This window comes from Anoplopoma fimbria, chromosome 24 (genome assembly GCF_027596085.1).
Source record: "Anoplopoma fimbria isolate UVic2021 breed Golden Eagle Sablefish chromosome 24, Afim_UVic_2022, whole genome shotgun sequence".
NCBI lineage: Eukaryota > Metazoa > Chordata > Actinopteri > Perciformes > Anoplopomatidae > Anoplopoma > Anoplopoma fimbria.
In genome coordinates, this window is record NC_072472.1 from 1,948,993 (window position 1) to 1,973,237 (window position 24,245).

Below are 24,245 nucleotides of genomic sequence, written 5' to 3' on the forward strand. Positions count from 1 at the left end.
AGGTTTTGGGCAATGTGAGATTTATGTTACTATAACAGCTCCAAAAATGACCAGATCATTAGAGTCCAAAATGCAGCTGCGAATGCTGCACATTTTTATGTCAAACAGATAATACATATGTAGCAGTTAACTGGCATGAAAGAAATATGAGTTTATGTAGCTGGAACGACTTTACAACTACAAAGTTTAAGTTATTTTGGCTCCTTTTCTGGCCATGATTTGAAGGCTTCGACTCCATACTTTTTTATGTTTATTTACATTACTTAAATCCTCTGAGGCAGGTAAATCTTAGAGAGGGACAAGTCACATGCAAAAGAAGAGTCGACTGAAAGATACGTGCACTGTAAATCATAAGGGAAAAGAAAGCTTAATTTATAAGCCGACATCGGGCCTGAAATAGTTTGATCCTGAGAAATAATACCACTGGGGTAATCCTAGCAGGAGTTTCTTTCTTAAGAGGAAGATTTCTCCTCACAATGATTCACACAGTCTCTCTGCTGTGACCTCTGACCCCTTCACTGTTCGTTTCATGGAGCTCGCTCCGACCGATACTCTCCCTGAAAGTCACTCAGGATTAAAACCAACAAAAGGTCAACTTTGATGCTTGACATGCAGAACAGCAAATGTCAGCGTGCTGTGAGAGCAATTAAGTGTGTTTTCTGACTGGCTACGTCTTTTTGTCCATCCGTAGATCGTTTAAAGCAATCGTTGGGACAACATGCACAGCGTCTTTACGTTCACGCAGACCCAGAGTTACAGGGGGTTCAACGCTCTGCTCAGAGGCCCTCCAGCAGCAGCAGCAGCAGTTACTGAAAACAATGAGGTTGTTCCTCATTGACAAACCCTTTCCAGTAGTTTCTTCCTGGTCTAAAGAACTGCTGAACCTGCTGTCAAAGAACTGCTGACGCCACAGTTGTACAAACAGGAAAATCATAATCTCATGAATCAATCATTTAGCAAGAAAAATATTCCAAATATTCTTTTGTTCGAGATCGTCAAACCTGTTAAATGTGCCGATTTTCTCTTTCGGAAAGTGTTTTGAAGATGTCATTCTAATCTCATTCTAGTAGTATAACCACAGCAGTATAACCATTAATTAGTTATTAGAAAAAATGATTGACAAGTTACCTGGAAGCTGATATGAAATCTCAATGCAAGGTATAAAACACATCACTTCCTTGACTGAAGTTTCCTGGCAAAGAAAGTCTCAGTAAAGGAGGTGATGCGTTTTATGATTCGGGTTTGTTTGGAGGAAGAATAACAACACCAACAACAACAACGAGGAAGAAGAAAAGGGACAAGAGGAAGAAGAAGGAGAAGAGAAAGAAAATGAACAAGAGCAATACGAACAAGAACAAGAGGAGGAAGAAGAAGAAGAAGGAGAAGGTAGCTGCTTCGACATCAGGATCTCAAACTGCATCCAGAGATCACACATTATCACTTTTCTAGATTTAAAGAGCTCCTTCGTCCTTCATCACATCCATCATCAAACACCACCCATTACTCATCCTCCTGTAGCGCTCAGTCGTCCCTCCATACATCCCTCCAGTCAATCCTCCATCAATTTAGCTCATGCACTTCCTTCACTCCATCTACAGATCTCCATCTATCATCCGTTCCTCCCTCATTCTGTGCTCCACTCACCAGTCTATTAGCCTTAAATCCCATTGCACTCAGTTCCTTCCTTCGATCCCTTGTCTACCTCCTCTTTAGGGGATAGGAAAGCAACCTTCTAGCTTCTCTAATGACGTACATGATAGCTCTGCTTTGTCAGTGAAGCCATTCATCCTCACAGGACGACATTCAGACACAAGTAAAGGGTCACATCAGTTAAAGTTGGCGTGGAAACTAGTATAATTAAAGAAAGGACAGATGACCAAAACTATGAAAATGAAAGCAAGGTTTCAATAAAGCAGAACTCAAATTCATAGTAGTGAGATGTTGTGACACGGAGGCCATCAGGAGCAGATGTGGACTCCCTTAAGTTGAGACAAATGAATAATCAGTCAATCATTGACTCGTTTGTTCAAATAATTAACCGGACCTTCAACTCCACGCAATCAAACAGGCTTCAGCCTATGAATCAGCGCCACCTGTTCCTCCTCCACCTGTGTGTTCAAAACCTCCACCCTCTTCTAATCAATCAACCAATCACCTCCATCCAGCCCCGCCCCCCTTTCCTCACCGTGCACTCCATCTCCTCCGGCTCTGGTTTGATCTGTACAGAAGGCATGGCTGTCCCGCCCTCCTCTTCCTCCTCCTCTTCCTCCTTCTTCTTCACAGACTGTGTCGCCACTTCCTCTCGCTCCTCCTCTTCCTCCTCTACCTCCTCCTGCGGCGACGGCCGAGGCCTGGTCACCGGCTCCTCCTCCTCCTCCTCCTTCTCCTCCTCCTCTTCCCGGGCTGCCGGCGGCGATGACGACGGCGGCGGCGGCGGTTGGGTCGGGGTGCTCCTCTTGGTCGAGCTCCTCAGCTTCTTCTGGGCGCCGACCGCACTCTTCTTCTGCTTAGGAGTCGACTGGCACTGAGGAGGAAGAGGAGAAGGAGAAGGTGAGAAGGATATGTGACAAGTAGAGGAGGAAGGCGGGGGGAAAGAGGAGGTGATGAAGAGGAGAGTTGAGGAGGGGAAAAAGAGGGGGTGGGGAGGAAGAGTTGACAGAGAAAAACAAGACCAAAAACTTCCAGGATGGGGGAGAAGGGGGGAGGAATTTGAAGAAGGAAAGAGGAGTAAAGTGGGCGGGAGGGCAAGAAGGAAGCAAGACAAGAGGAAGGAAGACAGGTAGGACAGGAAGTAGGACAGGAAATGGCATGTTAAGGGTTTGGAGGAGGGGAAATTACCTCTGATCTAAAAGCTGGTTAAAGAAAAACCCCTCTCACAAATCTACCAGGAGAGGAGGGGTAACACAACACACACACACACACACACATTCTGCTTTAAATAAAAAAGAGATATATAAAATGAAAGGCAAAGAGAGAGAGAGGGAGAGAGAGAGAGAGAGAGAGAGAGGAGGCAGAGAGACAAAAGGCCTAATCCTGAGGCTGCCAGTGAGGGAATGAGAGAGAAATAACAGCGAGAGTAGGGAGGAGTAGCCGTGGACTGACCCCTCCCTCCTTTTCAGAGCAGCCAGGCGGACACACCCTTTTCTGGAAGCCGAGCGAGAGACACACACACACATATACAGAAAGAGAGAGAGAGAGAGAGAGAGAGAGTGTGGGGAGTGCCGAGGCAGAGTGCTGCTCACACCCCTTCTCTTCTTCTCTGTCTCCATTTTCTCTCCGTGTCCACTTCCTTTCTCTCACGTCTAAATGTGTTATCTGAGATACTCCGACTAATAAAACTATATCACTTATTAATAGTTGAGAAATCAATGTTGGATATTTATGAAGATGTGAATCATCTGCGTGAAGGTTTCCACCGACTGCAAGCAGAATTTGAACTAGATATTGTGTGTGATGACCATAAAATCAATTAGTTGATTGATCGGTTTCAGCTGACTAAGATTTCTAAGAGTTGTTTTTTATGCTTTTTTTCATGCTGACTGACATATTTCCCAAGAATTTAAGATTTATTATTGAATCAGCCGATCGATTAGTCATCAAATCATACGTGTTAGTCAACTCTAGAACTTCTTTGAACAATGACAGCTAATAACGAAAGTAAAATACTTTTATCTATAAATGCTTTTTTCCACTAGACAAAGCAAATCTTAAATATTGTGGAAACACAGGCAACCACAGCAGAACTATTTCTAAACTTGCCAGCATTATGATTTAAATCAGACAAGAACATGTAAAAGGAGCTGGAGATCACAAAGAAATTCTTAAAATGATGAATCAATTAGTGAAATTGCTGTCGATGCATTTTCTGTTGACGACTACTTGATTAATTGACTACTAAAGATGATATAAAGCCACAAAATTACTCTCATCATGTTGTTATTTCAGTTTCCCCACAATATCTTCTTCAAAACAGTAAGATAATTCAAACCGTGCAATATGAATTAAATCTATTTGGTATATTTAACTTTTATTGAGCCACAATAATTCTTATTGATGGATTAAATCTCACAAAAAAAACACAAATAACGTTTAAATCAACGTAAAAATGTCTCATAAAAGAGACGACAGACTGAAGACAAAAACAGCAAATTGCATCAACGAGAGTTTCCAGCTGACCCTCGTCTGGGTCGTGACCCTCAGGTTGAACCCCCCCATCCAACCTACACAAGTGGAAGTTGTAACAAAGATATGACTTCCTTTCTGATATTTTTTTCTTCCTCTTTTAACTCGGCTTTTGCTGATGTGAATGCGGTAACAGCCGACGTTTCAGGGGAGTTTATTTAGAGCTGTGGTTTTTAAAAAGAAATCAGACTTTGTGAGATCAGAATTTTCACATCTGAGAAGCTTTTTTTTACATCTACGGCCTCCATCATGTGACACCAAAACATCTGGTGGAAGGTTGAACCTGTTCACACTGACGGACACGGCGTCTCTTAGAATGCATCATGTCACCCTGTGTGAGCAGGATTCAGACAGGAAGTGATGCCTTCACACCTTCTTTCTCACGGCTCAAATGCACCAAGTACTTCTACACTTCCTGTCTGCAGCAGCGCTGCTTTTCATGGGAAACATACAGAATTCACAGAAAAGTCCACACAATGAGGCGTGTTAGCCATCCACACTTACAGCAATGAAATATTGATATAAAGGAACAATAACTTGTCAAAGAAGCGATATTTTAATGCATCAAAGGTTGAGTTTCTGTATTCAGTACGACAGCAAATGTACTTATTGTACTCTAGTATTCACAAAATGGAGACAAACATTTTTCTTTACCCAGAATCCAGTGCTGAGAGAAGCTAGGAGAGCAAATCCAGGTCAGCCTAGAGACTGTTGCAGGCCCACATGTGACCCAGCTCCAGCAGATTCCACTGTGAGGTGTGGCATCAGCCAATCAGTCTGGGTGTGGCTGCTAGCACAACTCCTCCCACACACACACACAGACAGACACACACACACACACACACACACACACACAGAGAGGATACACACTGGTCTCTCAGTCCCATTGTGATGGGACAGAGCCCCCTCTGTGTCTCCAAACAAAGGTGAAGGCAGCTCGATGCCACACCTTCCCCCCCCCCATCCGGCAACCCACCCACAGCCAGACTCTGAACTGAAACCAGACAACGTTTTAAAGCAGCTTTTACTTTATTTTCTATCTCGGTTTTGTGTGGGTCTCTGGCTTCTTTTATATAATTGGGTCCATACCATGTAACACCAAACAGGAGCAGGAAATGGACCACAATGCACTGCAGCTAAAAGGTTTCTAGCAGCCTCCAAATCTGAAAAGTGAATCCAAAGCTTCATGTCTTAAAGCATCATTCTCTCTAGTGTCCATCAGGGGGCGACTCCTCTGGTTGTATAGAAGTCTATGAGAAAATGACTCTACTTCTCTCTTGATTTATTCCCTCAGTAAACATTGTAAACATGAGTTTATGGTCTCAATCTCTAGTTTCAAGTCTTCTTCAATACAGCATGATGTTCATTTAGTAAATGATGCTCCATTTAGAGTCAAACAGACCATAAAGCAGGGGATGCTTTAGGGCGGGGCTACACACTGATTGACAGGTCGACACCAGAGTGTTGTCCGGTCCGGGTGTTGGCCGTGTTTTTGTTTCAGAACTTTAACCCTTTCACACTGTCTTTCACTTCATGAAAGTTAATTGTTGCCTAAAAATGTCTAAGCATTTAGTTGTACTGTAAACAAGAATGTGTAGCCCAAAAAACCAAGATGGTGACGGCCCAAAATGCTGAACTCAAGGCTTCAAAACTGCTGTCGTCACTGTGACTACATCCTCTTCATATATACAGTCTACGGTTACCAATCCATTTTTATACTTGTGCGGATTTCCTGTTGAATTAAAGCTTTAGCTGAACATTTGATGTCAGAACTTTTATTTAAAGAAAAGGGGGAACTAAAACTCCCTGTGTGTTTGTTTATGGACCTTTTCATTCTGTAGGGCTGCACCCTCACTTCCTGTCAGCTCCTCCGTTAACAAACACTGCAACAGGAAATGCAAAAGGGCTTTACGTTGTCAAGTTCAAAAAGGCCTTTAGGATTACGAAGACGATATGTGCAAGAAAGAGGAATTAGTGCAACTCTCCCATTACAAATCTCAACTCTATGTTGATTATACCTGCATGAGAATGTTTACAAGAATTAACATGGGAGGAAATGAATCTTGAATCTAAAAGCTCCTCCGGTAGAACTGTGACAGCAAAAGTCGCATTCCTACAATGAATCTTCATTTTTTATAACCTGTTCTTTTGTCCATCGTCTCCTTTTCAGTTCAGTGTTTCGGGGGTTTGTTCCAACATTTTTAAGCTCTGCTGGCCTCGTTATCACCTGATAATTGCCCACTTCTTTCTCTGCCTTTCATGTGGAACCGACCCATTCAGTTGTAGGTAGGAGGCATGAATTAAAATGGCTCTCCATCAACAATGGAACATCCTCGTCACCTTCGTCTAAATGTCTCTTTAGGTTGTAAATTTACCCGACGGATAAACTGTTGGCTGTTGTCGCGGTATGGAAAAATCAGAAGGGGCCACATTAAGTCTTCTACGTTTTCTCACCGCCAAGGTTTTGGTGCATATAAATAATGAGACATGGTACAAAGCACCTCTTCTCGTTGTGAAAGCCTCATTGTTGACATTTTTAGGTGTGTGTCAGACAGTCTGGAGGAGGGAGGATTTGTTTTTGTCTGCTGGAAAAGAGCTGAAGGCTGTGGACGGAACAGCTGAAGGGCAAAACTCCAGCAGAGGCTTTTCGGAGTATCTGGTATTCTGCTACAACGGAAGGCCTTAAACTCAGAGTTCTTGTCTTCAGGGCTCGTGAGTATCTTCTTTGCAGAGTCCAGAATAAGTCTGCGCAAATGTTTTTTGGATTGGAGGGGTAAAGGGCTTGTAGCCATATCTGGATCAAACTGGATTTGCAATATAATTCCTCAGCGTTTGTTTAAACCCTAATGTGGAGCTCCAGCTAGGTGGTGTTCAGACGGAGACACGTAAGCAGTAAATCAGAGAGAAAACACACAAAAGTTTAAGTCGTGTCTGAACTCCATGTAGCCGCCGCGCTGCAGCGTTCACACCACACCCAGAATCCTCCACTCCGAACAGGACGGAGCAAACACTGGGGATCTTTTTGCAAATCCGACTTGATCCACATCTGCAGGCGGACAAGGGGAAGGTGTGTGTGTGTGTGTGTGTGTGTGTGTGTGTGTGTGTGTGTGTGTGTGTGTGTGTGTGTGTGTGTGAGTGAGTGGAGAAAGCGGCACTAATGAGTAGCGATAGACTGAGTGAGTGTGCATGCTGCATGTGTGTAAATGGGGAGTGGGGGGTCTTCCCACTGTGGAGTTCCTGGAATAAAGAAGGGCGGGGTGGGTGTGACCCTGTCAGCCTCTGATCCCACCACAGGAAGTCAGGGTGGGGGAAGAGAGGGACGGACAGACGGACGGACGCACAGAGATGGGACCTTTCTTTTTTACTACCGAGTCGCTGAAAACAGCATTAAAGGGATGAAAGACAAACTTATCCGATGAGCAACAAACATCACAACGGCCACAGTCAACTTCTTACTTTGCTCAGAGAAGAGTTGGGGGATATAAAAATTCCTCTACTGATGATTATTGTTTTAAGAAAAGCAACAATCGTCCAAAGAAGAAGTTGAAAAGAGATATGCAAATATCTATGGAGCGTTCACCACGACCACAATGTTTAGGCTGTTAGCAGGTAAATAAATCAGACCAATCAACAGTTAGCAGATGATTGAGGGTTGATTGATCGCTGTGAGGAGCTTTGGTCTGGTCTTTGTGGGTGGAGTCTAGATGGTGAGTTCTAAAATGGGAGTGGAGATTTGTTTTTCCATCTTTAGTACAGACTTGTTTATTGGCAAAGCTTAATCATCAGCATTTCTTTTTCTGGCTCTCCTTTTTCATTTGGTTTAAAACCAAAGAATCGCCAAATAGGTGCATTTCAATTATTTCTGCTAACAACTGCAGATATCTCAAGAGTAACATGGCTGATTATGTACAGACGTATGCTACTATGTTGTTTTTCAATAAGCTACAACAATATGCCTGAAGCAAAAAGACAGCAAGAGAGAAAAAGAGAGACTTAATATATCGCAAAATTCACATCAGGCAAAATGAAACGATGTAACAAGATAACGACATAGTACCGCAACGTCACAACGTAACAGAACCAGGTAAAGGGATAATAATGTTACAATGTAACGGAAAAAAGAAACGTAACAAAGTAACCAGCGTAACCAGCGTAAATACAGTGGACTTAATGGACTCTGTTGCTTGACATACCCGTCATTATACTACGTAACTTTATATAACAGTCATGTGACATTGTATATCACCTGCTCCGAACAAATGCAAAATGTCCATGGTTTGCAGATACATAAAATAACTACATATTTTCCCGGCAACTGGCCTGCTAGTCAAAGTGGATATTATATGATTTAAGTGTGATTGCTTATATTGGCTTAGATCGGCTATACTTGAATATTCCTTATGTTTCTCTACAAACATTTGTACAACATTTGTATTGTGCAGCCAAGTTGGGTTTTGGACTTTTGTGATGATCATTTTTCACCACTTTTGACATTTAATAAGCAAAAGATAAATTAACAAGTGATATAATAATGATTTCCGTCCTAACACCAGCTGATGAGACTGGATCCGTTCTGCAGACGTCCACTGGAGGATCCGTCTCTGGGCTTCAAACAGGCCAATCTCCAACATTTTTAAAGATCTATTTTTAACCGTTGCCGGCTGACTGAGCGTGAACTGAACACTCTGCTTCATCCTCATACGGCCCCACACATTCACCCCGGCTCAGAACAACCAGCCCGTTACTGGAGGAGAGGAGTCAACGTCTTCTGAGGAGGGTTCGTCACTCGATTAGGTCGGGGATTCAAACCCCCGTCACTACCTCGCTAAGATAAAAGATCACAACCGGAAATGGGATTCAAAACAACGTCATTTTAGATCATCCAAATGTAATTGGGTTTTCTTTTTTTGTGTAGATGGCAAAAATAACAGCTGCCCAAACATTCAGACATAAAGGAATTCACTTGTAAAAATAAAGGTGTGAGCGTCTCTTCCTCCCACCTCTCTCTGTAAAGGGTTAGGTGAGATACGTTTGGTGTTATAATCCAGTGTTCTTACACGCATGTAGTCATCTGGCTAACAGAGACAGAATGACAGCACGTGTATCATGTGATCAGACAACAAAGTCTCACGGCAGTTAGGCAATCTATTAGTTTTGTGTACACAAATTGTCTGTATTCTTCGTGTCCCTCTAAGCATTTCTTCGGGACAACATTACGTTAGAATCAAAAGTTAGTGTTTAGGCAACAAACCCCTAATAAAACACAACATAAGCGATCACACAGAAAGCTTGAAGTAACAGAATGTTGGCTTTTTACAGTTGCTGCTTCACTACAATATAAGACTGTTTTTAAATGTTGCCTTAGCAGCTCGTACTAAAATACTTGGTTTATGATCTCGCTGATGTCCGACAAAATGCACACAAGAACACGCAAGTATGACTAGACATCAGCACCAAAACTACCCAGTATCACGTAGTATGCTACCAAAACCTATCCAATCAAACCATCCTCATTGAACCCAGATCTCGTATGGTTTTTGATTATTAATATGGTTTCACACCTTCCAATATTTAAGCCAATTTCCTCCCTGGGCATCTTCAAATCAAGTATTTCTGATTCTGATTATGGTTCGCAGCTAATCACCAGAAGCTTTTATTGATTTAAAAACATTTTTTGTGTGTCTGAAATAAGGTCTGTGTCTAACACAAGCTAAAGAGATTCAAACGCTTTGTTCTATGACATAAAGTACTTCAGTAAATACACATCGTGTGTATTCTGAAGCCTGTATGCGACTTTAAAAGGCAGCCGCTAACAAGTGTCTAAATGAGTCGAGTAAATGCAGACTAGTTGTGTTTATATTCATCATCATGAGACGGGTACAACTTAGCTTTTGGTTTCTATTGGTACTTTCTTTTCACATTTTGCAAAATCTCAGTCATATCAACTCTGTAGAGCAGTTTTTAAAGTTCAGTTCTCAGCTGAGAAAAATATGTTTTTAATAAGCTAACTAGCTGTAAATGTTCTCTTGAGAACCTGGGGTCTTGTCATAGACTTTCTAAACATTTACACAAAGACTCAGCAGGAAATAAAAACTCTTGCTGAGCTTATTTTTTACAGTGCTGGTTAGAGAGAGAGAGAGAGAGAGAGAGAGAGGGTGGGACAGAGACACTATCTGGGTCAGTGCTGCCTCTCTCCAACACCGCGGGCCTGTGTGTGTGTGTGTGTGTGTGTGTGTGTGTGTGTGTGTGTGTGTGTGTGTGTGTGTGTGTGTGTGTGTGTGTGTGTGTGTGTGTGTGTGTGTGTGTTGGGCGGGGGGAGGGAGGATTGTCCCAGTCAGCCTCCCTCTCTTCATGCCATCACAAGGTCCAAGTACACAGTTCATGTCTGGTTACACCGACACCCACGAACGGGAACGCCACGATTTCCAAAAGCCGTTAACTACGCAGCAGCTGCAGATTCAGTTCGGGCTTCGCTGTCATCTGATGTAACCGAGCGACCAATCAGCATGAGGAATATCATCAATAATGACCTTCTGCTCACAGCGCTGTGGGTTCAATCCCGGTTCACGGCGGCTTTTAGAAGCGTCGATAGCGTTCAGATATTAAACGGGCATTTGTCTGTGCGGTGACAGAGCTCCGGTTCATTCACAGAGGAGGGTTTGTGCATCTTTATAGATTTTATGGCATCTTTAGGAGAAAGAGTAAATAAAGGGACAAAGACGTGATGCCACAGGAGTCTGAAGTTGGCTACAGATCGACCCATAACAACAGCGTTAGCATAAAAAGGCTTTTATTTGCTGCTCCATCATGTTAAGACCTTGGTGCTGATGTCCCATTTATTCCAAATAAAAGGCTCCAGGCTGCAGCATTTTTTGGCTTTCAGCACAAAAATAATATGTTTTTCATTTTTTTTAAATGTTGCTTTTGGACATTTTCTGCTCTCATTGAATAGGGTGTAGCAGCCATTGTGCTCACAGTGGAGGCAATGGAAGCTGACGCTCGCTATCTGAAAATACCATAGACTGTATATAAGAAGTGGATGAAGTCGAGACGTAGAGACGCCGTATACGTCTCTGGTGTCAACCTGTCAATCAGTGTGTAGCCCCGCCCTAAAGCATCCCCTGAGCCTTCCTCGTAGCACTTATTGCATTCGTATCAGTTTGTTGCAATTATTGTTTTGGTAGTAATTTGCCTCTGCACTGTACTTTTGCTCTGGTTTATGCTTTAAGATGCTTGTTTAAGAAAGGAGATGCACTTATGACTTCTGGTGACTAGTAGTTCTCTTGAATACCTATGTTGAATACACTTCCTGTAAGTCGCTTTGGATAAAAGCGTCTGCTGAATGACTGTAATGTAATGTAATGTAGAGGAGACGAGAGAAGGAGGCAAGGAGAGGAGGAGGAGGAGATAAGTTGGGAGAGGTTGGGGAGGTCAGTTCCCATTGGTTTCCAGTTGAGGGTCCAAACATTGCACAACTCCTGTAACTGGAGTCCCTCACTAACATAGCACACACACACACACACACACACACACACACACACACACACACACACACACACACACACACACACACACACACACACACACACACACACAGAAGCCCCTCCCCTTATCTTCATGAGAAGAGAGAGGACCCCCTCTAAGGGAAAGAGGCTTCGCAGCAAAATGAAGGAAAAGTCAACGTGTGCATGTGTGTGTGTGTCAGTGTGTGTGTCAGTGTGTGTCTGTGTGTGTGTGTCAGTGTGTGTCAGTGTGTGTGTGTGTGTGTGTGTGTGTGTGTGTGTCTGTGTGTGTCAGTGTGTGTCAGTGTGTGTGTGTGTGTGTGTGTCAGTGTGTGTCAGTGTGTGTGTGTGTGTGTGTGTCAGTGTGTGTGTGTGTGTGTGTGTGTGTGTGTGTCAGTGTGTGTCAGTGTGTGTGTGTGTGTGTGTGTGTGTCAGTGTGTGTCAGTGTGTGTGTGTGTTGTGTGTCAGTGTGTGTCAGTGTGTGTGTGTTGTGTGTGTCAGTGTGTGTGCGATTAGGGTGAGAAGCTTTTGGCCTGCACTTCCTTTACATAGACAAATTCAGACACACACACACACACACACACACACACACACACACACACACACACACACACACACACACACACACCCCCCCTCTCTCATTTTCTACCTCTCGACCTTCCTTACTTTCTCTTGCTGTGTGTGTGTGTGTGTGTGTGTGTGTGTGTGTGTGTGTGTGTGTGTGTGTGTGTGTGTGTGTGTGTGTGTGTGTGTGTGTGTTGTGGTGAAGCTGGTCGGGTGCAGAGTAACAGAACTTCCTGTGAACACTGTCTCCGCAAACAATCTTCAGCTTTTGGTTGCCGAAAGTGGTGGTGGTTGCCACTGTTTTAGTATCCTCATGTTTTGAGTAATTGAGGTAGTATATTCAGCTTAATGAGAGAACGGGACAGGTCTACAGGTCTACAGGTCTACAGGTCTACAGGTCCACAGGTCTACAGGTCTACAGGTCTACAGGTCTACAGGTCTACAGGTCTACAGGTCTACAGGTCGACAGGTCTACAGGTCGACAGGTCTACAGGTCTACAGGTCTACAGGTCTACAGGTCGACAGGTCTACAGGTCTACAGGTCTACAGGTCTACAGGTCTACATGTCTACAGGTCTACAGGTCTACAGGTCTACAGGTCTACAGGTCTACATGTCTACAGGTCTACAGGTCTACATGTCTACATGTCTACAGGTCTACAGGTCTACAGGTCTACAGGTCTACAGGTCTACAGGTCATGTGTATGTTTTTAACTCTTTGTAGTATTATTTTCCGTCCAGCTCAAAGATGTTCTGGATACTTCCATGTTTAGTGGTTTCTAATATTTCTATCATGTCAGGACCAAAGGCCAAAGATTGGTTGCCAATTTCTCAAAAACGGTTGCCAATGGCAACATGTCAACCCTCAGAAATTGATGATTAGAAAGTGTTCCTGCTCATCAGATGTGTGCAGACAGTCAATAACTGTGATTTTCATTCATTCCCAGAATGCTTTTCTCTTTATATATTTATGTTGCATTCAAATGACCCGCCATGTTGCTTCTCTGCACCAAGCAGAGACATCTCTATATTATATAAAGGGGGAGGACGAACCAGAACGATGGCAGTAGAGTAAAAAAAAAAAAGCAGTGTCAAAATGATCTAATGCAGGAAATAAAGAAAACAGAGAGAGATGAAAGAGGGGCGGGACGAGGTGGAGAAGAGGAAAAACCTGAGTCAAGTCAGTGAAAATAATGAAGTCAGTAAACAGAGTAAAAAGAGGGAAACTGTTCTCACCCTCTCTTTTCACAGCTGGGACCTCCTAAGTCTTCTTCCTCCCTCTCTCCTCTTCATAACCCTCTCACAACCCGTCACCAACCTCTACGGAAACTACATGGATTCATGCACTAATACATTCAGTACATCTAACGTGGTAGTGATGATGGTGATACAGGAAAGCACACACACACACACACACACACACACACACACACACACACTCACAGCACTGAAACCACACGTCCACTTCTTCTTTGCTCGGTGACAGAGGACAAACTTATCTCCAGCCCCCAACCAGCCACTCCCTGATAGCTCCACTCACTCCACCCCTCCGTCAGCTGAGGAGGGACCACCGCCTCTTAAAGGGACAGGGGCCTAAAAAAAGGGCCACACCAATATCAATGAACCAGCAGTGACAGAGGACAACTGCAGCAAACAACCACCTTAAAGGAGCTTTATGAGTCTGCATGAGAGGAAATAACTCTCTACAGCACAGCAGGTGGTGGAAGTCCTCTGACCTATGACTAAAGATACATAGATGAATGTATGATACAAACACATGAAACAAACTACCATGATCTCTTCTCAAATGACGAGGTTCAGTGAAGATGAAGAATCAGAAACACGACGCCCGTGTGTTACGTTGCAAAGCTCCTGGATTCTCGAGATGTCACAAGATCATATTTCCAATATCTCTTCTGCTGACTGTTCTGTGTAACAAACTTCCCTCACTTCCGTTTCTCTTCTCATGCACTTTTTTTGAGTGATCTCTCTAAACAATGTGCTCTGCTGCTGATTCAACGTGCAAAATCTGCCACAAAAATGCAGACTATGGACGACTAGCGCCAACAAACATACTGCAAAACCTAAGGTGTCAGATGCTAACTGAGGGCCGGACATATGAAGTGAAATTCTCCTTTAAAATGGTCACAAATGTGTTTTACATGATCTACAATCTACCAATTTGTGGGTAAAATTCGGTACAAATCTACACACGAATATCGAGCAAATGTAAAACAGTTTTACAGATGCACACGTTAGAACCTGATTAAATATTCATACTTTACGTACAGATGTTTTAAAGATCTTAGCATTTTTGCCTTTTGTAAATCCTCCTGTGTATTGAAATGTTAAAAATGTTTGTGACAGATCGGGTTAACTTTGCGTAGTTTTCAGACTATATGAAATGCCTCCAGTTCCACACAGATCACCAAATGCATGCTGCGTTTAAGTGCTTGTGAAAAACTGGGACATCTGGGCTTTTGGGTGAAGTTGTTTTTCCCCTACGAGGCCGGAGGTTTCTGGAGGAAGTTCAGGGCCGGAGCTGCTCTGACGCTCGCCGGAGAACCGAGAGACGTGAATCCTTTGACTCCAACACTAACAGAAAGATAAGATGTGCTGAGCGGCCGTGAGCCCCGGTCACCACGGAAACCTGCTGATCCTGAGAAACATCGTCAGGAGCTCAGTGACGTTTTCCACTTGTTATGTGTATTTAAAAAACAATGAACTGTGTTCTAACGGTATGTATTAACTTCAACAGCTCATTCTGTCTGTTTCTATTGACAGCTTTCTCTCACTTCCTACTTTGGATAACAGAGACGTGGCCTTTACTGTAACTGTTGCAGTGAGAGCTCTGATCCACCGCTCTGCAAACCATTATTTGCATGACCCTCATTGCTTTGTCAGAAAGAATTAATGAAGGAAAAAAGTCATAACAGCAGAACTGTAGAACAGTTTAGATGCAATGAAGCAGCAATTCAAAGAAATTAAAAGCAGAAGTAGAAATAATGATGAAACGCAACCACACTTATTAATACAGTACATTATTATGTCTGATATATATTTTAAAGGAATAAACACGAGTTTCTATCATTTGCATTGATTGGAAATGATAAAAAATAAGATAAACAACAGCCTTGCTTTTAGCTTGATTTTGTTTTCATGTAACTATAGTTTCGGTTTTCTTTCTAAGGAGAGGAGAGTGTTGTCTTTGTACTGACAAGATGTCAATCACCGAACCTGCTGTTACAAGATTTTGCATGTCAACACCAACATTGGTAACAAAAAGCACTGTCGGGGTTAACGGGTTCAATTTGAACCTGCACCATCAAGTCAGAAATGTTTCACCGATATCCTGATATTTGAAGGATTACATGACAACACACACACACAAACACACACATGCATTATCTAACCTTAGAGTTGAAGTGCAAAGAAAAGTGAAACAACAACAACAGTTGCCTGCTGCCTGTCGGAAGGACGAGTCATTAATGACAAACGAGGCATTTAAGGGTCAAAATGTAAAAGCAACCTTTGCATTCTAAACCTGCATTCTCTCTCCTGTCCACCAGGGGGCGACTCCTCTGGTTGTATAGAAGTCTATGAGAAAATGACTCTACTTCTCTCTTGATTTATTCCCTCAGTAAACATTGTAAACATGAGTTTATGGTCTCAATCTCTAGTTTCAAGTCTTCTTCAATACAGCATGATGTTCATTTAGTAAATGATGCTCCATTTAGAGTCAAACAGACCATAAAGCAGGGGATGCTTTAGGGCGGGGCTACACACTGATTGACAGGTTGACCCAGAGACTTAGTCCGGTCTTAGAGTTCATATTACAACATAAACCCTTTCACAGAGTGTTTTCACTTCATGAAAGTTAATTGTAAATATTTGGTCGCCTAAAAATGTCTTATTCAAAAGAACAGGATGGTGGGCCAAAAACCAAGATGGTAATGGCTAAAAAACTAGATGGTGATGGCTAAGAAACCAAGACGCTGATGGCAAAAATGTCTTCGAAACGTCAGTTCCCAAACCAATGGGTGATGTCACGGTGATTACATCCACTGCTTATATACAGTCTATGGGTCAAAGGTCACTGCTATTGCACAATGTTATCCGTCTTGTAGATAATATGAAAAAAACGTACATGCAGAGAGATAAAGAAAAGAAAAGTTAGAGAAGTTGTGAGATGGAGAGAAAGAAGAAAGGTGGAAGAATTGGGAGGACGTTTGTCTTTGTGTGTAAATATAAGTGGTGTGAAATTAAATTTCTTTCACTCACGTTGCCAAAAGACAGACTGAGGAACATTATGATGATTCACTCTGCCTGAATTTTGTTTTAATTTGGCTTTTCTTTTTCCTCCTTTTCATTTTGTACGTCCACTTGAATGCCAATGCTTTTAGCACTTTCCTGTTTTTTGTTCTCTTTGCCATCATGACAACAGATTGGCTGTTTTCATTACAGAGTTTTTATTCACGTTCACATTCTGAATTTAGGTGTCTCCGTGCCTATTTTATTGTTTGCATCTTAATGCAAAATCGACACAATTAATTATTTTACAAAGACGAACATTTATTTAAAGTCGGCTGATATTAAACTGCCGCGCAATTTCACGGAATATTTCTGACGTCCACGAGAAAATAACAAAACGCTGCAGGTGGTTTTCTTCTGGTAAGGTACTCAGTTTACCCTCTGTTTTTATTGTCCTTTTTAAATTGTATAATGCAGATTTTTTTTATGTGAAGCACTTTTGTTTGCATTTAACTGATTTATTACATTATTATCATATTTGTTTTATACTGTAAGTGACTCCTTTCATATTGTGCAATACTATTTTCTTAGTTGTATACTATACTTGTTTTTTTTTTTACTATGTACCTTGTTTGCACTATATCTATGCTGCTGTAATCCTGTCAATTTCCCCGCTGCGGGACTAATAAAGGATTATCTTGTCTTATCTTATCTTATCTTATCTTATACATGGACACAGTTTATTAATGCATTTTCCCTCATTTTGTTGCTGTTGTTTAGCTTCGTTGTTTTAGCTCGTGAGCACTGCTGCCCTTTGTTCATGCATGTTTGTCTGGTGTTTGCCACATGTTACCGTGACTGTTTCCATGTGGACACACTTGATTTTTTTTTACTTTTTTCGCTTTGCACATTAGGCTTGAATTGTTTGGCCTCCGTTAGTTGCCTCATGTTGCTGCTGATTGGCTCTTTCATGGCCCGACAGATGCCGCATGTTGGAAACCAGCCAAACCTGAACTCATCTCAGATTATTATGTCTACTCCGACGCAAGTTCGAAAGCAGTGCTACCGTCTTGTGATTCCTTAAAATGTATGTAAGAGAAACACAAGAGTTTGGTGTTTTTATGCTGAGAAGAGAGAACAGCTGGGTGTGTCTCCATCTGGCTGGCAGAGAGACTCAGAGAGAAGCTTCCTGGCTGTTATCACACCACACCCTGCTGACGCAAAGCTGCAGCCGCTGCTCCGCTACACGCCCTCTTTATCCACACAAACACACACACACACACACACACACACACACACACACACACACACACACACACACACACACACACACACACACACACACACTAGACAAAGTTAGTGTACTCTGCATTAAGTTAAATACAGTTCCCACCCCCCCCCACACACACACACACACACACACACATGCCCAAACCACAACTCTGCGGTCAGAGCACTTCTCTAAAGCTCACACTGGATTCAAAGTGCTCGTCGGAGAGAGTTAACCTCAAACAACACACACAAACACGGTGGCGGGTTTGTTTTATCGGGCGGTCTGAGCAGAGTTTATGAAAAAGAAACCAAAAGTTGGTCCGTCTGCAAACACAAGTGAGACATAAAACAGCTACTGTTTAACGTCAGATGTTCAACCAGGTTTTCACAGGCTTTATTATCATACTTTTCCTGCTCCATTACTATTTTATTTTGTGTCCTCTCCTCTCCTTTCAGGTCACTTCCTGTCTCTGTGAGTGTTCTCACCTGTCACCTCGTTAGCTGACCTCCAGCTCACCTGTTCTCACTTCCTCCATCAGTGCATCACTACATAAAGCAGCCCAGCTCCTTTGTTCTTTGTCAGTTTGTTGGTTATGTGGTGTTGTGTTGCTGTTAACCTGCATTTTATTAAGTAATCCTTCTTCTTCATCTCTTTGGATTTGGGTGCAATAGCTGTTTGAGTATTCTCTGCACTGTTCCACCTTTAATATCTAAGACCCAACTAGGAATTTAAATTCTACAGGGTCAAGCCTCAGTGTGCTTTAGTTTGTTAAAAGGCTCCAGTGTTTATATCTGCTCTTAATGACGAAGCACTTTGTGTCTTTTCTAAATCTTTATAATCTCGACTATATGAATCATAAAAACAGGATTAACAGCTCACACTCTCTGACAGCAGATAGGCTTTGCATATCACTCATATCACCAACTCATGAAAGTATTTTACTACAAAAATTAAACTCCAGGAACTCTGTGCATAATAAAGGGCGTGGCTTTGAGTGACAGGTGCTTGTCATCTCAGGCTGCTAGCTGCTAGCTGTCTGCGCTAATGCATCGTCGAGTTAGGCTGTGTTGCCACTACAAAGATGGCCGCCCACTTTGAGCTTCACAACAGTTCTACAGAAACATCTGGGTGACGTCACGGAGACTACGTCCATATTTTAAACCGTTTGTGCGCCATTATGCCCCAAATATGGACCGTGTGTTGACATCATGATGCTTGGTGCTCAAACAAAGTCAAACTTGATGGACAATGTTTTTCTTGATGTTTAATTTTTAAAGTTAAGATGTTTCCATATTATCTGCCCGTAGAATTGTTTTGGTTTTTTTGCTGCTGTTTACATTTCTTATAATGCAAATTTACTGTTTTTGTTTAGTTTTTCTTGTGTTGCATATGGGCTACAACTGCATTTTGTTTCGTACATCCCTGTGTGGCATAAAGAGCATAAATGATCCTTGAATAATGCGGTCAGAAAGCTGCTGAGGTCACATGATGATGATGATTAGCTGAGCTTCATCACCTTTGACCTTGTTTCCACTTCCAGTTAGTGGCTTTCAAAGTGGCTTCACTGGTATGAAAATAAACAGTTTATATATATATATTTGAATACTTTTCCCAAGAAGTGTGTGTGTGTGTGTGTGTGTGTGTGTGTGTGTGTGTGTGTGTGTGTGTGTGTGTGTGTGTGTGTGTGTGTGTGTGTGTGTGTGTGTGTGTGTTCATCCTAGAAACCCTGACCTCATTATCTGATCATATCCCTCCCTCCCTATCATCATCATCATCATCATCATCATTCTCTCTATCAGCCCCATAACCTCTTATCTGTCACCACACACACACATACACACACACACACACACACACACACACACACACACACACAGAGACACACCCTCTCCACCTCAACCACCACCCAACCCCCACCTTCACCACCTTCCTCCTCTTCCAATCCCTCCCCCCCCCCTTTTTTCTTTTCAATGTGGCCGGTTTTGGCAGCGCGGCGGCGGTTGCCATGGCTACGGGATTCTTTCCCCTCCGTTAATGACGGTGGCGTGGTTGGTAGGGGGTCACCCTCCACCGCCACCACCCTCCAACACCACCGCCGCGGCATCAAGGCCTAATCTGAGGTGACACGGCCAGTATCCTCGCACAAACACACACTCACACACACAGACATGCACACACACACACACACACACACACACACAGAGCATGCAGCAAACATTCTCGGGAGAAGAATGTGCACACACACACACGCAGACACACTTGACAGGCCCCACCCCCTCGACACACTCCCAGCTCCTCAACACACACACACAGTCATTCACATAATTCACAGTCACACATTCTCACAAGAAGCACACATTCAGCTACCCTCAATAACGAACACACACACAGACACACAGACACACAGACACACACACACACACAGACACACAGACACACAGACACACACACACACACACTGTCCTCTCCCTTGAACATCCAGTTCTGTTGAGTTCTTACATCTTTTACAAATTCCAGACTTACAGTTCTGAGCTCTAATATTTTAACTTTTCAAGGGTGTGGTGCGAAAACTCAAACCTCAGCATTCAGAGTCGGTCTTCAGTTATCTGAACATACTTAAATGTCGGTTAGTTGTTTGTTGAGGAGGTAGTTACGCTTGTGGTTTGCATGTGAACCGTTTGTACTTTTTACAGCTCGTCCTAACAGCTGGAGCAATTAGCTTCAGGTAATTAAAGTAATCCTGCAAGGCGCTCAGAGGGAAAAGAACTGAATCGCTGTGTTCCACTTCAAGTTGGAAATGATTTATATCAACCACAAATCAATTGAATGGAAATATCAGTTATGATTCGGCTGTGACATCAGGTTTGTTTATCAGCGAACTCGGAATACCGACTTGAATAACGCTCCTTTGCATTTTTCCATGTCAGAGAACAATGAATTGCAGAATAATGCCATGTTTATACATATTTATTAGATTATAGAGAGGGGAAGTCAGATCTGATCACGAGAACCAAAAAAAGAAAAAGCATGAGTAGTTTTTAGCAAGAATCCAAAACTTCATTTCGTCAGTTTCATTCCTTTTCTCGTTCATTTTTTCCTCCTTTAATTTCGATATCTCTTCAGGATTCTGTGTTAAACTCTTGTGAAAGTGAAAAAGTAATTATGAATAAAGAAAAGGAGGAAAATAAAAAACAGATGTGGGAGGAAGAGGATGGATGGGTCACCTAAACATCTGGCTTTAACACAACAGATTCCCATTTTCAACAAGCCAAAGTTGTATTTTTTTAACGAACACCTCATCTCATTTCTAATGAATACTGCACACACACACACACACACACACACACACACACACACACACACACACACAATCCTATAGATCCACAGAATGATATCAGAGTCACGCTGAAACAATCTCCAGATTCAGGAAAACAATTACCTGTCTGGATTTCTTTGGAAACACTGTATGCTGGTACCAAAAGACTGCATGCTTTCAAAACTACCACAGTAGAATTCACACCCTGCACACATTCCTGCTATGAATGTTTTACAAAGCATGTAAACACGTCCACTGGTGGGTTTGAGGTTCTTTTACTGGTTGTGGTTCAATGGGCAGAGTTACCATTGATGCTAAAACGGCAAGGTTCCAACAGGAGCTGCCAACGAGGGCCACTTCCAAAAAAAGGGATATTAGCTCACAGACGGGCTGGATGGCTCGCTGTTTTTTGGAGTAGCAGAGAAAACCCATTATTATCAACACACGACAGTTTATGCCATACTGTGAATGGAGGGCAGGCAGAGGACTGAGGAAGGGTAAGATGAGAAGAAGAAGAAGAAAAAGAAGAACAACAAGAAGAAATGTTACGGAACAAGAAGAGACGTGAGCTATTATAAACCACAGTGCTAACAAAGCGGTGCTTTCTGAACCGCGGCTCACATGACAAACTCCCAGCAGCTTCGTGACCTTCAGATAAACTCTGTTCTTCGTACTCTCAGACGCTGGTATTGTTTAATCCTGAAGACTCCCGGCGTCAAACCAGCCAGCCAATGACAAACAGTCAGCACACAATCAAACACAAACACACAGATTCTACAAACGTATTAGATTGCTGTTACGTACACATCATACACACCATCCCTCCGGTGGGACGAGAAGCGCTGGACTGTGTGTTTACATCATGATGCTTGATGCTCAAAGTTGATGGACAATGTTAAAGATGTCCGACATATTATCTAACCCGTTTTGTTGCTGCCGTTTACATTCCTTAAGACGGAAATTCAAAAAATGCACTACAGGAATTTATTTATTTTGTGTTTTGTTTTGTTTGTCATGTGTTTGTTGGGCTGCAACTGAATTTTGTTGTGCATCTGTGTGTCATTTTCAGTTTACTTTCTCTTGCAAGCCCATTCTTCTTCTCTCCCCGTATCTCTGTTGCTTCCTGTCTCACATTTCTTTTCAGGTAGACGGCGACATACATGTCAATAGCATCAGAGTTCTGCAGGGATGTCATATTTGTGTAGTCCAACAGGGAAGTTAGCATCACTCATTCCCTCAACAAAAAGCCAATTGGAAACTTCCATTTGATTTTGGATTATTCATGAAAATATTTCTGAGGCAACGTTCATGATATTTACATGTTTTGTTCATCAAAATAATCTTCAACTCCACTTTTATGATTTTTGTCAGGAGAATTAAAAAGCTAACGTTAGGCTATAAAAGAACTACACCGCGGTCACATGACATCACACTTTTTTAAGACACCTAAAAGCTTCTAAATTCACCAGAGGGGTGTTTACTGACCTATTTTATATCAGAGAACAAAACGTTAAAATCTCTTCAGCATATAACACATAGACGGTATATAAGAAGTGCAACCCATTGGTTACTGGACTGACATTTTGAAGCCTTGACTTTGGTCTTTAAGCCGCCGCCATCTTGGCTTTTGGCAACCAGTTAATAGAAGTTATCATATGAGGATATTTTGGTCTATTTGACTGTAAATGGAAACATGCTTTAGTAAATGAGGGGATAATGTAGGGTGCTTTTCTCACAGACGTCTATACATCCAGAGAAAGTGAAAGTGAACTTTCACATACATTCAGTGAACTTTCACATATAGTGAACTAGTTACTCAGTCACTCGCTGTACAAGCAACCAAGCCAATCAGCTGATCTGATATCCGTTTAACAGGTCGGCCAATCAAACGGCTGAACAAGGAAAAGTTTAACCAGCTCCCCCTGTCTCTTCATGAAGAGTCATTTAAAGGAAACGACGCTTCTGCACACCAAAAGAAAATACAAAAAAATTATCAATTTAAAAAGTACGTCCTGTAGCATTTTCACAGTAAAAGCTTTCAATCAATGAGCTTCGACCCTGAACTGAAGATCAGTTTAAGTTGCTGGGAAATGGTTCCAAATCTATATTAAACGCCCTTTTTCTTTTTATGAATTGTTTGTTTTAGTTTATTTTTTTAAGTGCAGTATTTTTTTCTTAAATTGATAAAATATATTTAAATTTAAATAGTTATTTGTTTAATTTATTAATACAATTTTAATAACATAAAAAAAATGTGTATTACATTTATAACATTTTTATTTAATTTAATTTAAATAAAACAAATTCTTTTTTATATTACATTTATTTATTTTTTGATTTAATTTGATATAATTATTATAAAACTTTTTTAATTAAAACTAATTTTGCTACTTACACCAGAGCACTGAAGGAACAACTTCAATCCACTAGTGTGGATGGAGGAAATTACAATAAATTCTACTTTGAACCTTGAAACGCTCCCCATGTGGTAGCTTCTCCAGGAAATGATGTGCTCCAGGTTTCCAGTTTGTTTGGTGTAAACAGAAGGACAACCGGAGAACCACAATGCTGCCAGAACCTCCAAAACATACAAGGATGACAGATTATCACATTAAGACAGACAGAGTTAAACTGTCACTTCAATGTATAGTCAACACAGATGGCTGCTGGGCCGGCCAAGCTGTTCCAAGGAACTGTGTGTGTGTGTGTGTGTGTGTGTGTGTGTGTGTGTGTGTGTGTGTGTGTGTGTGTGTGTGTGTGTGTGTGTGTGTGTGTGTGTGTGTGTGTGTGTGTGTGTATAAACAAGAGTGTGTTGTTTCACTTCATCACCACCTTTCTCACTCTCTCGTCTCCATCATCCTTCTGCTTTTCGGTGTCATGTCTTTATGATTGACAGGCCGGTTATGGATGGACAGAAGAAGAGACAGCAACAAACAGCCACCAATTATAATATGTCTGTTTTATTTAAGCTAACAGCTAACAGCTAACTGAGCCAGACATCTATTCTGGATTAAACTGGCAGTAAACTCTGAACCAAATCAGATTTAGGGCGTTTTCATGGCTGGCTGGCTGCCTTTTCCAGACTTCCCCATCTCAGACTTTTTTTAATTCAAATTCAAATAGGTTTGGTAGCTGAATCAAAAACAAAAGGCAGACAAT

The 24,245-nt window shown here is 42.1% G+C and overlaps 1 protein-coding gene across 2 annotated transcripts in view; it reads right to left on the bottom strand.

The window, feature by feature from the left end:
- The window catches only part of klf8 (Kruppel-like factor 8), a 66,011-nt gene that overhangs the window by 33,338 nt on the left and 8,428 nt on the right, over positions 1–24,245 (bottom strand). For both annotated transcript variants that reach the window (XR_008532394.1, XM_054625920.1), the window contains exon 2: positions 2,186–2,524. Coding sequence is in view for 1 of the 2 variants with exons in the window: in XM_054625920.1 (XP_054481895.1) it covers positions 2,186–2,524 (339 nt within the window). In the remaining variant the exon portion in view is untranslated. The remainder of the gene's footprint in view (positions 1–2,185; positions 2,525–24,245) is intronic.